The sequence below is a fragment of the Physeter macrocephalus genome, chromosome 11, assembly GCF_002837175.3.
Source record: "Physeter macrocephalus isolate SW-GA chromosome 11, ASM283717v5, whole genome shotgun sequence".
Taxonomy (NCBI): Eukaryota; Metazoa; Chordata; class Mammalia; order Artiodactyla; family Physeteridae; genus Physeter; species Physeter macrocephalus.
This window is the reverse complement of record NC_041224.1, coordinates 153,531,842-153,544,566: the sequence shown is the minus strand read 5'-3', so window position 1 is coordinate 153,544,566 and position 12,725 is coordinate 153,531,842. Positions and strand designations below refer to the sequence as shown.

At 42.1% G+C, this 12,725-nt stretch overlaps 1 protein-coding gene and 1 pseudogene across 2 annotated transcripts in view; one reads left to right on the top strand and one right to left on the bottom strand.

Moving 5' to 3' along the window:
• Positions 1–9,895, bottom strand: part of PSEN1 (presenilin 1) — an 83,707-nt gene extending 73,812 nt beyond the window's left edge. The window contains exons 1-2 of one of the 2 annotated variants that reach the window (XM_007107203.4): positions 9,782–9,895; positions 802–939 (exon numbers count right to left, since the gene is read on the bottom strand). In XM_007107203.4, the coding sequence (XP_007107265.1) occupies positions 802–888 (87 nt within the window). In that variant the 5' untranslated portion in view covers positions 889–939; positions 9,782–9,895. The remainder of the gene's footprint in view (positions 1–801; positions 940–9,781) is intronic. The other variant, XM_007107204.4, reaches the window with a different exon arrangement.
• Positions 9,896–10,033: 138 nt separating this feature from the next.
• LOC102996546 (transcription and mRNA export factor ENY2-like) lies at positions 10,034–12,171 on the top strand (annotated as a pseudogene).
• The last annotated feature ends 554 nt before the right edge of the window (positions 12,172–12,725 follow it).

Below are 12,725 nucleotides of genomic sequence, written 5' to 3'. Positions count from 1 at the left end.
CCAGGCTAGGGTCTTCCCTGTGGCGCAGTGGTTAAGAATCCGCCTGCCAATGCAGGGGACACGGGTTTGATCCCTGGTCCGGGAAGATCCCACATGCCGCAGAGCAACTAAGCCCGTGCACCACAACTACTGAGCCTGTGCTCTAGAGCCCACACACTACAACTAATGAAGCCCGTGCGCCTTAGAGCCTGCGAGCCACAACTACTGAGCCTGCGCTCCAGAGCCCGTGTGCCACAACTACTGAGCCCGTGTGCTGCAACTACTGAAGCCCGGACACCTCGAGCCTGTGTTCTGCAACAAGAGAAGCCACCGCAATGAGAAGCCCGTGCACTGCATGAAGAGTAGCCCCCGCTCGCCACAACTAGAGAAAGCCCACGCGCAGCAAGGAAGACCCAACGCAGCCAAAAATAAATTTAAAAAGAAAATAATTAAAAAAGAAAAAAAAAAAAAAGAACCAGGCTAGGCACTGAAAAACTAAAAGTAAATAAAATGTACTCAGCTCATAGAAGAATAAGAGCAAGCTAGGTAAAATAATAAACAGCCGGGGAAATTGCAAAAGGTGTCAGAGGAGGAGGTGATGCCTGAGCCAGGGAGGAACTGTATCAACACCCAAGTCTCACACAGCCTTGTGTCCCCTGCACCAAATAGTACAATGCTTTTCCTTACTTGAAGTTCAGCAAATATGTAAATTTGATAAAGTAGAGAAAGCCTGCTCAGCCCCCTGAGCCTCTCCTGGAGGCGAGGGAGGGTGGTCACTGAATCCACAGTCTGAAAGGGCAGTTGTAGAGGTTGACACTGTACCTGGCTACGTACAGTATTGCTCAGGTGGTTGTCCTCGGACATCTGTGCATTCTGGAAGTAGGACAAGGGTGCAGGTAACTCTGTCATTGGAGCAACTGTATAGAGATACTTTTTCACAGAAAACAGCCTCTTGGGGCTCTGAAAAGGGAAAAAGAAAACAGTCTTTTGTGCATTAAAGTTATACTTTTATTTTGAAACACTTTCATAAGTTACTTTCACCAAAAACAAACCTTCCTTTCATGTGTTATCCTCCAGGCCAAGCTTTCTAAGGACCTCACAGGCTGCTGTCACTTGCAGGCTCCTGGATTAGGTCTGAAATAGGATTTTACTGGGTGACCCAGAGTTGGTCAAATCCTAGTAAATCCATTCACACCAATTAAATACTTATAAGACTAATTTGTAAACCAGTAATGTATTAATTTGCCAGGACCTTCAACTGACAAACTTTTATCAGCTCAAGATACCTCTTGGTAATGAGTAGGTCTACTTGAGAAACCAAATATTTTCAATCACAATGATATCTAATGATTTCAGATCTAGAGCAAAGGGAGCTAAATGATCTTAAAGAATGTTCTCATCAACATCCCTCTTCCAATCCAACCTAATTTACATCACCATAAAATTATTTGTCTAGTGCTTTTAATTTTGCAAAATTTCTTTTTATCATCTCATTTTTTTTCTTTACCACAATGACCCAAGGCAGGGTAAACAGGTAACATATCTATTTTACAAAAGCAAAAGGGGACCCAAGTTCAGTGACTTGCTAAAAGCACACAACTGGGCAGACCAGGACCAAAATCGCAGACTCCTAACTCCCAGCCTCTACTCTGCATCCTGGCACAGCCTTGCTTACACACATCATTCTGTCTCCCATACTTCAGCCTCCTGGGAGGCCACACTCCCATTTGCCTGTCTACCTGAATTTCCATCAGCCAATTCCGTATGACTTCAACTATCCTTTCATTGAAAGTCTTCAGAAATATAGAAGGAGAAAAATCTGTTTGCATACCTAAGCAGTATTCTAATTCACTTATAGTATCCAAAACATTACCATGTACATATTTACATGAAAGCATTTTGTCAATGTCTTGTTTCATTTTTACTTTTAACTTCAGGATCTTCTAGACTCTAAATATTCTACTTTCTTATTCTAATGATTTTTTCATCAAAAACACATAAAGCAACTTTTTCCTCTAGTAAAGATATTGACTTCCAATTAACCTTTAATGACCTATGTTTGAATCATTCAAATCATGACAAATTCTTAATCAAGGTATGCTTTCCCTTTTATCCTACATGCTTCTTTTTTTTTTTTTGGCCACGCCATGCGGCATGCAGGATCTTAATTCCTCCACCAGGGATCAAACTCGTGCTCCCTGCGGTGGAAGCACAGAGTCTTAACCACCGGACCGCCAGAGAAGTCTCTATCCTACATGCTTTTAAATACCATGCCTGGGACTTCCCTGGTAACACAGTGGTTAAGACTCCGCGCTCCACAGGGGGCCCGGGTTTGATCCCTGGTCAGGGAACTAGATCCCACATGCATGCCGCAGCTAAGAGTTCATATGCCGCAACTAAAGAGCCGGGTGAGCCGCAACTAAGGAGCCCATCAGCCACAACTAAGGAGCCCGCCTGCTGCAACTAAGACCCAGCACAACCAAATAAATAAATAAATATTTAAAAAATAATAATAATAAAATAAATAAATACCCTGCCTACCTTTCTCCTCCCCTCCAACTTCAGCCCATGGTTAGCTGGCATGAGATCAGAGGATTGCTAATTAATATTAACTAAACATGATGTACTTATGCAATTCTGTTTTAAATATATAATGTTAATTTGTTTTAAAAATAAAATGAATTAAAATTAAGAAGAGATTCAATAATTACTTTTATAGGGGTTAATCACTGGAAGGGGGTACACAAGAAGCTTCTGGGGGTATTGGTAATGCTTTGTTTCTTGATCTGGGTGCTAGTTACACAGAGGTTTCAGTCTGTGAAAATTCACTGAGTTGTACACCTACGATCTGTGCACATTCCTATATATTTCAATTTAAAAAGTCAAATAGATTTTTGTGGGTGTAAACCTATATTTAGGGTTTGGCAATATGTATGTTAGCTTACCCAAAAGGGAGGTAGATTCCAACAGAACAGTTATATTTTCAAAGTATTGAAAGTAAATGTCCTGACCTATGCTTCTATATTTTTAAAAGTTGACTATCTAATTGAAAATTTAACATTAATGTAGCATTAATGATCAGCAACACGGCACATATTATTCCCTTCTTTTCACAAAAACATTTAGTACAGCACCTACTACCTCAGCTAATGCAGAAATGCCACAGGATGGCAAATAGAAAAAGTTGCAACTGGTTACCTCCACTGGCTGCTCTGAAGACTATACCTCGTCATTTAAAGTACAGCTCTATTACAAAAAAACCCTTAGAAGTCTGTCACTGATATTCTCATACAATCCCTCAGAAACAAAACCAAGTAAGCAAGACAGTGTTAGCCAAATGAAACAAGCAAAAGGCAAGAAAAGGCGATGCAGGCAAAAATAAATAAAAAGTAAATAAAGTGTAGTACATTTACAGGTAAAATATGAGCAGAAGAAAAGAGATTGTTCATTCACTAAACAGGAGCTTACTGGCTGTCTACTTATATCAAAACTCAAAGACAAACACTGAGAGGATTTAATTAATTACGTTCACTTTACCCATTTTACAGAAGAAAACAACGTGGCACACAGAAGTTCATGAACCTGCCCGAAGTCACATCCAGTAAGCAAAGGAGCAAAGCAAAGTTTCACTTATTACACTACTTTGCCTCTATATAAAATTTCATCCCTGCCATCTAGGAGTTTATAACAGTGAGCATTAAGACACACTGAGCTGATTTTTATTACTAGTAAAACTATTGCTTTGACGTAAATGAGATCTTAAAAAAAAAAGTAGTAAATGAGATCTTAAACTTCAATAACTGGTCTAACTAAAAATTAAAAACTAGTGCCAGGGCTTTCCTGGTGGTGCAGTGGTTGGGAATCCACCTGCCAATTCAGGGGACATGGGTTCGAGCCCTGGTCTGGGATGATCCCACATGCCACCAAGCAACTAAGCCCGTGCACCACAGCTACTGAGCCTGTGCTCTAGAGCCCGCGAGCCACAACTACTGAGCCCGGGCGCCACAACTACTGAAGCCCATGCTCTACAACAAGAGAAGCCACCACAATGAGAAGCCTGCACATGGCAACGAAGAGTAGCCCCCGCTTGCCACAACCAGAGAAAAGCCCGTGGCAGCAATGAAGACCCAACACAGCCAAAAATAAAATAAAATAAATTTATTAAAAAAAAAAAAACTAGGGCTTCCCTGGTGACGCAGTGGTTGAGAGTCCGCCTGCCGATGCAGGGGACGCGGGTTCGTGTCCCGGTCCAGGAGGATCCCACGTGCCGTGGAGCAGCTGGGCCCGTGAGCCATGGCCGCTGGGCCTGCGCGTCCAGAGCCTGTGCTCCGCAACGGGAGAGGCCACAGCAGTGAGAGGCCCGTGTACCGCAAAAAAAAAAAAAAAAAAAAAAAAAAAACAACTAGTGCCAAAAGCATTCCCAATATAACAGTCCTGATACTTTTTTTTTTTTTTTTTTTTTTTTTAAGATAAGCTATAATGAGAATCTGGTCATTTTAAGTGGTTCCCATTATTAATCTTATGCTTATAGGATCTGTCCAGCTATTAAAAGAAATCACACAAACTGATTATCATACTGGAGCTTTCTCAGACGAATCTTGTAAGAATCATCTATAACACAGTAGTCACTTTAACATATTCCAATACTATAGTCGACCCAGACTGAACCAACCGCAGATCAAAAATATTTGAAAAAAATTCCAAAATAAAGTAAAACTTAATTTGCTTGTGTCAGCAAATAATTACAACAGTATTTACATTGTATTTACAACTATATATATACCATTTCATTGTATTAGGTATTATCAGTAATCTAGAGATGATTTAAAGTATACAGGAGGATGTGTGTAGATTACATGCAAATACTATGGCATTTTATATAAGGGACTTGAGCATCTGAGGATTTTGGTGCCCATGGGGGTGGGGGGGGTGGGAGTCCTGAAACCACTTCTCCTCCACCCCCACCCCCTCAACCACAAGGGATGACTGTATTTAAAAGACACATCTGTATTTACATGTAAAACACTAAGGCTCAGGCAAGGTGAAAGAATTTGTCAGTGTACAGTTATGAGGCAAGTAACACCAGTTCCAGAACCCAGATCTTCTGATGCCCAGCCCAGGTGTTTGCCAGTTCAACAGGAGAAAGCTCATGCCTCCACTGATGTGTTGAAGATCACAATGCTGCAGGGTGACTCTCCCTGGAAGAGCTGCTCTTTACATGGAGCTCAGTAGGAAGCAAAGGTAGGCAACAGGGTTAGCTAGGTCTTCAGTCAGGTCTGGTGAACAAACAATCATTGTTGGTACAAAGAAAGGGGCAGGCAAAGCTGGATTTGATTCTGGTCCAGTAACAGCTGAAAACAATTGATGACTGAACGGAGAAAGCCAACGACCCACTGTTCCCGGACCCACTGTTCCTGTTCCTGCAGCGTGGCAAAAGACACCAGTGGACTTTGTAACATTCTTAACAGTGCCCTGAGAACAAGAAAAGATAGTTGTTGGGAAGTGAGGATCTTTCATGTGACCTGGATTGCATAGGGAGTGCGAGTAGGAATGTAAGTAGATTTTGGTGTTTTCTCTCTCTGGCCACCTGCTAAAGATTTTCTGAGACTGATACAGCACAACACTCAAATTCACTGCCATCCATTCCCTTTTTCTCAAGACACTTGCTCAATCAGACAAAAGGAAAAAGAAATCCTTCTCTGATGGGCAACTACAATTTCTTTCTATTATATACAAAGACTAAAAAAAAGCTCCAGGAGAATACAAATAATCTTGAAGTTCAGATGTGCTGAACAGAAGTCTATCTAACCAGAAAACCTTCTATCCATCAGCACTTCGAAAAGTATCACAGGAGCAGTGTTTAAAATCCCAAAAAGGAGCTTATTAAAAATTTCATTTAAGGAAACATCAACAGAAAAGTACATTTCTGTCTCTCACTACATCCCAAGGTAGCAATTTTTTTTTTTTTTTGGTCATGCCATGCGGCATGTGGGATCTTAGTTCCCTGATCAGGGATCGAACCCGTGCCCCCTGCACTGGAAGTGTGGAGTCTTAACCATTGGACTGCCAGGGAAGTCCATCCAAGGTAACAAATTTAAATAAAAATAACTTGAAATTAATTTAAAACTTCAGGAATACAACCTAGAAAGACCCTGAGAATTTTAAGAGGCTAGGAGCAAATAATTTCCCCAGCCCTACAAGAGGCTTTGTGAAAGTGGTAGGCTCTAAAAAGAGCAAGGATAGTGATACATCCTATTTGGTGATTTTTTTTTCCCCTCCTTCCTTCCCACTCTACTTCTGTGAACCATCTGTGGTAGATTAGATTATTATTCAGCAAATATTCACTCCCTCCCTCAGCATCCCCAAGGGAGGAATACTTCTCTCCAGTGATGTTGAGCTTGGCTCTGTGACTTGCTTTGGCCTCAAGGTAGGTGCAGTCTACTACCCACTCCAGGCCTTTGGGCACAATCTTATGACTTGCTTTGGTCGATGGGATCTTGGCAGATGTGGCACAGACAGTTAAACTGTGCTTGTGCAGGTGGCCTTGCCTTCTGTACTTCTGCTGTTCCCTCACGAAGAACTTACTTTGGGTAGCCACTGCCCCTTCAGTCTGGGCCCCAGAACAAGACAAGCAAAGCAGAATTGCCTTAGCTGTCCCCTTTAAGCAGAGCGAGAGCTAATGCTCTAAGGCAGCGGTCCACAACCTTTTTGGCACCAGGGACCGGTTTCGTGGAAGACAACTTTTCCAAGGACTGGGGGCGGGGGGATGGTTTCAAGATGGTTCAAGCGCATTACATTTATTGTGCACTTTATTTCTATATAATGAAATAATTATACAACTGACCATAATGCAGAATCAGTGGGAGCCCTGAGCCTGTTTTCCTGCAACTAGATGGTCCCATCTGAGGGTGATGGGAGACAGTGAAACCCAAAGTGTGTTGCTTAACCTTTCAGTTTTTTCAGGAGCTTTTGGATTTGAGAATTGTGGATATGGGACCATGGTTCTGTATTATTATAGATTCTTTTCCCCACCCAAATTTAATTTCTACATGGAAGATATAATTACCCTGAGTCATTGTATCAAATTTGTTGTGGAAATGGGTAGAACACAACTAATCTTTAATGAAGAAAATGACTATTCACACCTAATTAATTTGTAAATCATTGACTATACTCAGCAATACTTGCATTCTCTCATTTGCTTTAGATCAACTTAAGGAACTGTACAAGACATTGTGAAAACCAAACATTAATACCCTTTAATCAACAAACACTTATTGGGTTCCATCTACATAACCATACACTGTGATAGGTACCAGGGGTGCCAGTGAATCATATGATGCTTCTGTTCACCTAAGGAACTTACTATCTAGAGGGGAAGCCAGACAAGTATGTTTTTACATCAATTACATGTTGAAATAAAAATATTTTAAATGTATTGGGTTATATAAAATATATCATTCAAGTTAATTTTACCTATTTCTATCTCAAAAATTTTTGCTCATTAGAAAATCTAAAATTAACCTTTGTAGCTCACATTATGTTTCTAATGGACAGTGCTGCTCTAAAGCTTCAGGTTTTTTCTCCTACAAACAGGCTTAATACTGAAAATCCCTGACAACCTTTTCCTTCCTGAAGCTTCCCTCCCTTCCTCAGTTTGTATGACACTGCACTATGGAGGTTCTCCTCCCACCACTCATTCCCCTCAGCTGGTTCCTCATCCTCTTCCACCCCCTCATTATGTGTTCCTAAGGCTCTGCCCGGGCTTTCTTGTCCCCCCTCTTTCCTTAGGCATCTCCTCCACTGCTCCAACATCAACTGCTAAGTCTATTTAAGTGACCCATGTTTACAGCTCCAGGCCTGTCCATGGGATATTTAACTGCTGACACTTCAAAAGTGAGACTTCCAAACTGTTTCCTCATCATCTTCCTCTCTAGACTAGTTCTTTGCCTCTAACTTCCTTATTCCTGTAATCGTCTCCCCCATTCTCTAAACTTAAAGCCTCCTAGTCAACTTTACACTTTACTCCTTGCGCCTCAATTGGCTGTTATGTCCTCTTCATATTGATATTTTTCCTTTCTAAGATTCTGCCACCACCAAAGGTCAAATTTTCATTATATCTCACCCGGATTATGCAAAAGTCACCTCAAATCTCTTATCCATTCTAGCCCCCACGTACCTAAAGCAAAGTTCTTATCACAAAACTTATGAAAAGCAAAGCTCAAAACACCTTCCAAATCTGCCTGGCATCTATCACATGAAGGAGAGGCAGTATTAGCGGGCTCTGAAAGGTTTTTCAGAATACATCCAAAAGAAGCCTCTCCCTGCAATCTGATGTAAAAGTAGTGGGAGAGCAGGGGCAGAGGCAACCTGGATCTGAGAGAGAAGAGGGCCACGGTAGCCTTGCCGACAAATGTTACATCTTTCCTGCTAGAATGCTTCTCAGAGACCAACTCCAACCCTCCAGTTCTCCCCAAATGGAAATTCACGCAGCAGTCTAGGACTAGGGGCAGCCATTAACTTAAAATTCAGCACTAGATCACATCCATTCAGAGGAAAGTATGCCTAGAATTGTGGTAACTATCTACCCAAGGACGAGGAGTAGACCAATGGAAAAGCTGATGATTGATGCCGCTTCTATCATCTACTTTACTTTGGGGAAGGCGGGCAGAGGTGAGGGAATCCATCCACTCAATAAATAGGCTCCTTTTCATTATTAAGGGTTTGTTATTAAATGGAGGTGGGAGGGGGTTTAAGTTGGCTGAACCCTGAAAATGAGTTAAGGAGAACTGAAATTGGCTTTTGCAGGTGACTGAAATCAGCCAAATGCAACAGGCTCCAATCTACTTTCCTGTTTTTATCCTCCTTCATAACAGTTATTAAATGTGCACACTGGGTCACTGGACCCTTAGGATCCAGAGGGCCCCTCTTCCTAGTACACCCTCTGATATAATGCCCTCCTCAATTCAACTCCGAGGGTGAAAACCTTTCCATTGTAAAAGATAACGCAAATAACAAGATGCCCTTAACCAGATGTAATCTCTACCTGCCTCAAACTTCAGAGAATACTGTGACTTTTACAATGTACTCTGCCATAATTTGCATACTATTCGTATCTCCCATAGTAAACCTTGAACACTTTATTCATCTTGTCCAAAGCAGGCAAGCAATGCTTTAAAAATTATTAAGTTACTTTCCTACAAGAGAAGCAGTTATTTATTTGAAAGGAATTTGAGTGGGATGAAAACGTCAAGTATCTAAAATACATGCAAAGCACTGGACATATATGCCTCGTGACAGTCCCGATCAGGCAGACCCTGCTGTATTCCGCCCCGAACTGAGACAGGAGGAACTTAGCCCTGAGTGCCACTCGCTTCCCCTGGACAAGGACACATTCAGGGCATGAGTCGCAGAGTTTCAACAGTTGCTCAACCAGACCCAGCGCCAGGCTCTTCCTCTTTCTCCTGCTCCACTCCAGGCAAGACGGTCAATCCCCGCCCAAGGCACCTGCGCCCTGAGATGTCTTCGGGAAACCAGCACTTCCGGACCAAAGCTGCGAAGGGGAACCTCTCTTCAACCTGATCGCGCGCCGCGCCCGGAGCCCGAGAAACGGGCCGCCCCTACTCGTTCTCCACACGGGGTTCCCTGGTGCCCGCCCGACCGCACCCCGCTCCCCATTCTCGAGGACACCGGCTCCGCGGCCCGGATAACGACAAAGGGCCCGGCCCTGCCCGCAGCCACCCGTGTCGGCACCGGATGAGGGGTGTGTTTCTCTCTCCCCAGCTCCCCATCGGGCACCTACCCTTTCCTCGCCGCCACCACCGGCCTCTAGCAGCTGAGGTTCCTTCCCGAGCAGCGCTGTTTTGTTTCCGATGTGAAATCGCGGCCTTTGGAGCTGCCCGGCCCAGGCCCCGCCCAAAAGGCCTCACCGGTGTCGTCACTTCCTGTCCTGGCGTCGTTGGTGACCGGCCTCCGAGGGGCGGGGCCAATGGCGGAGGGGCGTGGCCCAGAGGAAGGGGCTGCGTCTTCAGGTGGTGAATGGAGACTGAGGAGACCCTGCGCTCCCGTTGGCCTTCCGACCCGGAGAGACACCCCGCTCCCCGCTCGGCACCCCCTGACACCCTGATGGTGCCAGCACCGGTATGAGGTTGCCAGAGATCTACTGCTCTTGAGCTGAGGATCAAAATTTCTACGTAAGCTGGACCCAGTGTGTGCTTCTCCCGGCCTACAAGTGCTGGCATCTTAAATCTAACGTTTCTTTCATTTCTCTATAGTCCTATTTGTACAGTGTTTCTCAGTGCGAATCAGCGGCACCGCCCTCCATCCCCTACCCAATGAATCAAACTTTTGGTGCGTGAGGAGAACCTGAGAAACTGCATTTTAAACAACCATCGTCTGGGATTCTTCTGCTCCAAGTGTAAGAACCAGTTTTCCTAGATGGTAAGCTTTCAGAGAGCATAAATTGTGTTATTTTTGTAATCCCAAAACCTAACATAGTATCTAGTACACAGTGAGTTGCTCTATGATCGTTTGATTTTTGCATCTTCCAGCTTTCCATTCAAATGGCTGTAAAAACAGTACCAATAACTCCTTAAGTAGCATACCACACACATACATTCATCTGAAAGCTAAAAGTTAACAATGAATACTATCATGTAAAACCAAAGGTGAACAATGGAGAAATGTTCAAATTCACAGGTAATCAGAAAACTGAAATCAATAACATGGCATCTGGCCAAATGAGATTTATTTCTCTTAAATTCTTCCCCCAAGATAACCCTTCATATTCCTAGAGCCCTCTCTCCTCCCTGCCCCCCTCGAATACATGAACGGTTTTAAATAGGTTTTACACACTATATATTTAAGAACAGAAGTAGCAAGTTTTTCCATTAACAGAGAATGCTGGGGAAATAAAAATGTTGACACCCTCCAAAAACAATTTTCTTCGAAGTTCTCTCTTCCGTCCTCAAACTTCACAAGGGTAGGAATTTTTGCCCGTTTGTTTACATATATTGTAAGTGCTGAGAACGATGCCTAGCACATAAAACAGTTCAATACATTTGTTAAACAAGCATAGGCTAAAACCCATCCATTTGTGAACTAGTTCAATCTCTTTGAATGCAATCTGGGATGTAAGCAGAAAGTGTTAAAATGCTGGTAAACTATTCTTAGAAACAATCTCAATACAAAAATTTTGTGCAAAGATGTTCATGGAGTATTATTAATAGCAAAAATTGGAATGCTAAATGTCCTACAATAAAGTACGGTTCACCCACTTTACCTAATATCATTAAAATTGTTTATGAAGATTATGTGTAACAGAAACATTCTAATCCTGTTAATTAAAAAATAAGACATAACATTAATGCATACGTCAAAACACATTCCTGCAAAAAGGAAATAAAAGTGATTTAAAAAGCAACCAGTGGCTGAATTACTGGACTAAAGATAAATTTTCCTCCAGTTTTCTGTATTTCTTCACCTTTTTAGGAATATGGAAACCCAGAGAGCGCTGAGGAAGAACCAGTAGAAAGACACAGACGACCCCGCTCCGGAAATGCGTATGCTAGCTTTCTGTGTGCTTAGATGCCGGGGCTACTGAGGGTCTAGGTCCGGACAGCTGAAAAGAGTGTGGTTAGCAAGATGAACAAAGATGCGCAAGAGTGTGGTTAGTAAGATGAACAAAGATGCGCAGATGAGAGCAGCAATTAACCAAAAGTTGATAGAAACTGAAGAGAATGCCTCAAAGAGTTGCTGAGAGCTAAATTAATTGAATGTGGCTGGAAGGATCAGTTGAAGTCACACTGCAAAGAAGAAATTAAAGAAAAAGGACTAGAACACGTTACTGCTGATGACTTGGTGGCTGAAATCACACCAAAATGCAGAGCCCTGGTACCTGACAGTGTAAAGGAGTTCCTACAAATAAGAACATTCCTTGCTCAGCATGCAGCCCTTAAGATTGAATTAGATTGTTTTGTGGTTTTATTTCTGAAAGTAAAACTTGCCATAAATTAAGAATCGATTTCCCAAAATAAAATCTTTTGTATGATGGTATACAGTTTTCAGTAATGTATACAATTGTATAGATTTTTTCCCCCTAAATGTGTTATTTTAATAAATATCTCATGAATGAGTTTGAAGTTTCCTTGGATTTTGGAATAAATGAGACTTTATTAATAATTCATCCGATTTGTTAAGAGAAAAAGTCAAGCAGCTAATATAGTTTAAGTGTTAAGTATGTAAACGTTAAGTAAACAAATCTCTGTATTAACAATTGAGAGGTAAGCAGCCTCTTCTGATTGTTTGGATGTAGTGTATGCCTTTTGCATTCCTATATTTTATAATATATGTCCCATCTTGTAAAAAAAAATAAAAAGACACAGACTAGAGGAACAAGGCTAAAGTGACATCCTAGACACCAAGGAAGAAGAGTCCCAAATAGAGAGCAAACATCCATAGTGCTAAGAGGTAAACTAGGATGTAGCCTCTTAAAAAGCCAGTCTCATTTAGGCTATCACCAGTCACCAGTGGAATGGAGAGATACAGACTACTGACTGAGACTTAAGAAATTTGGAAGCAAGATCCTTTTTGACTCACCTCCTAGAGAAATGGAAATAAAAACAAAAATAAACAAATGGGACCTAATGAAACTTAAAAGCTTTTGCAGAGCAAAGGAAACGATAAACAAGACGAAAAGACAACCCTCAGAATAGGAGAAAATATTTGCAAATGAAGCAACTGACAAA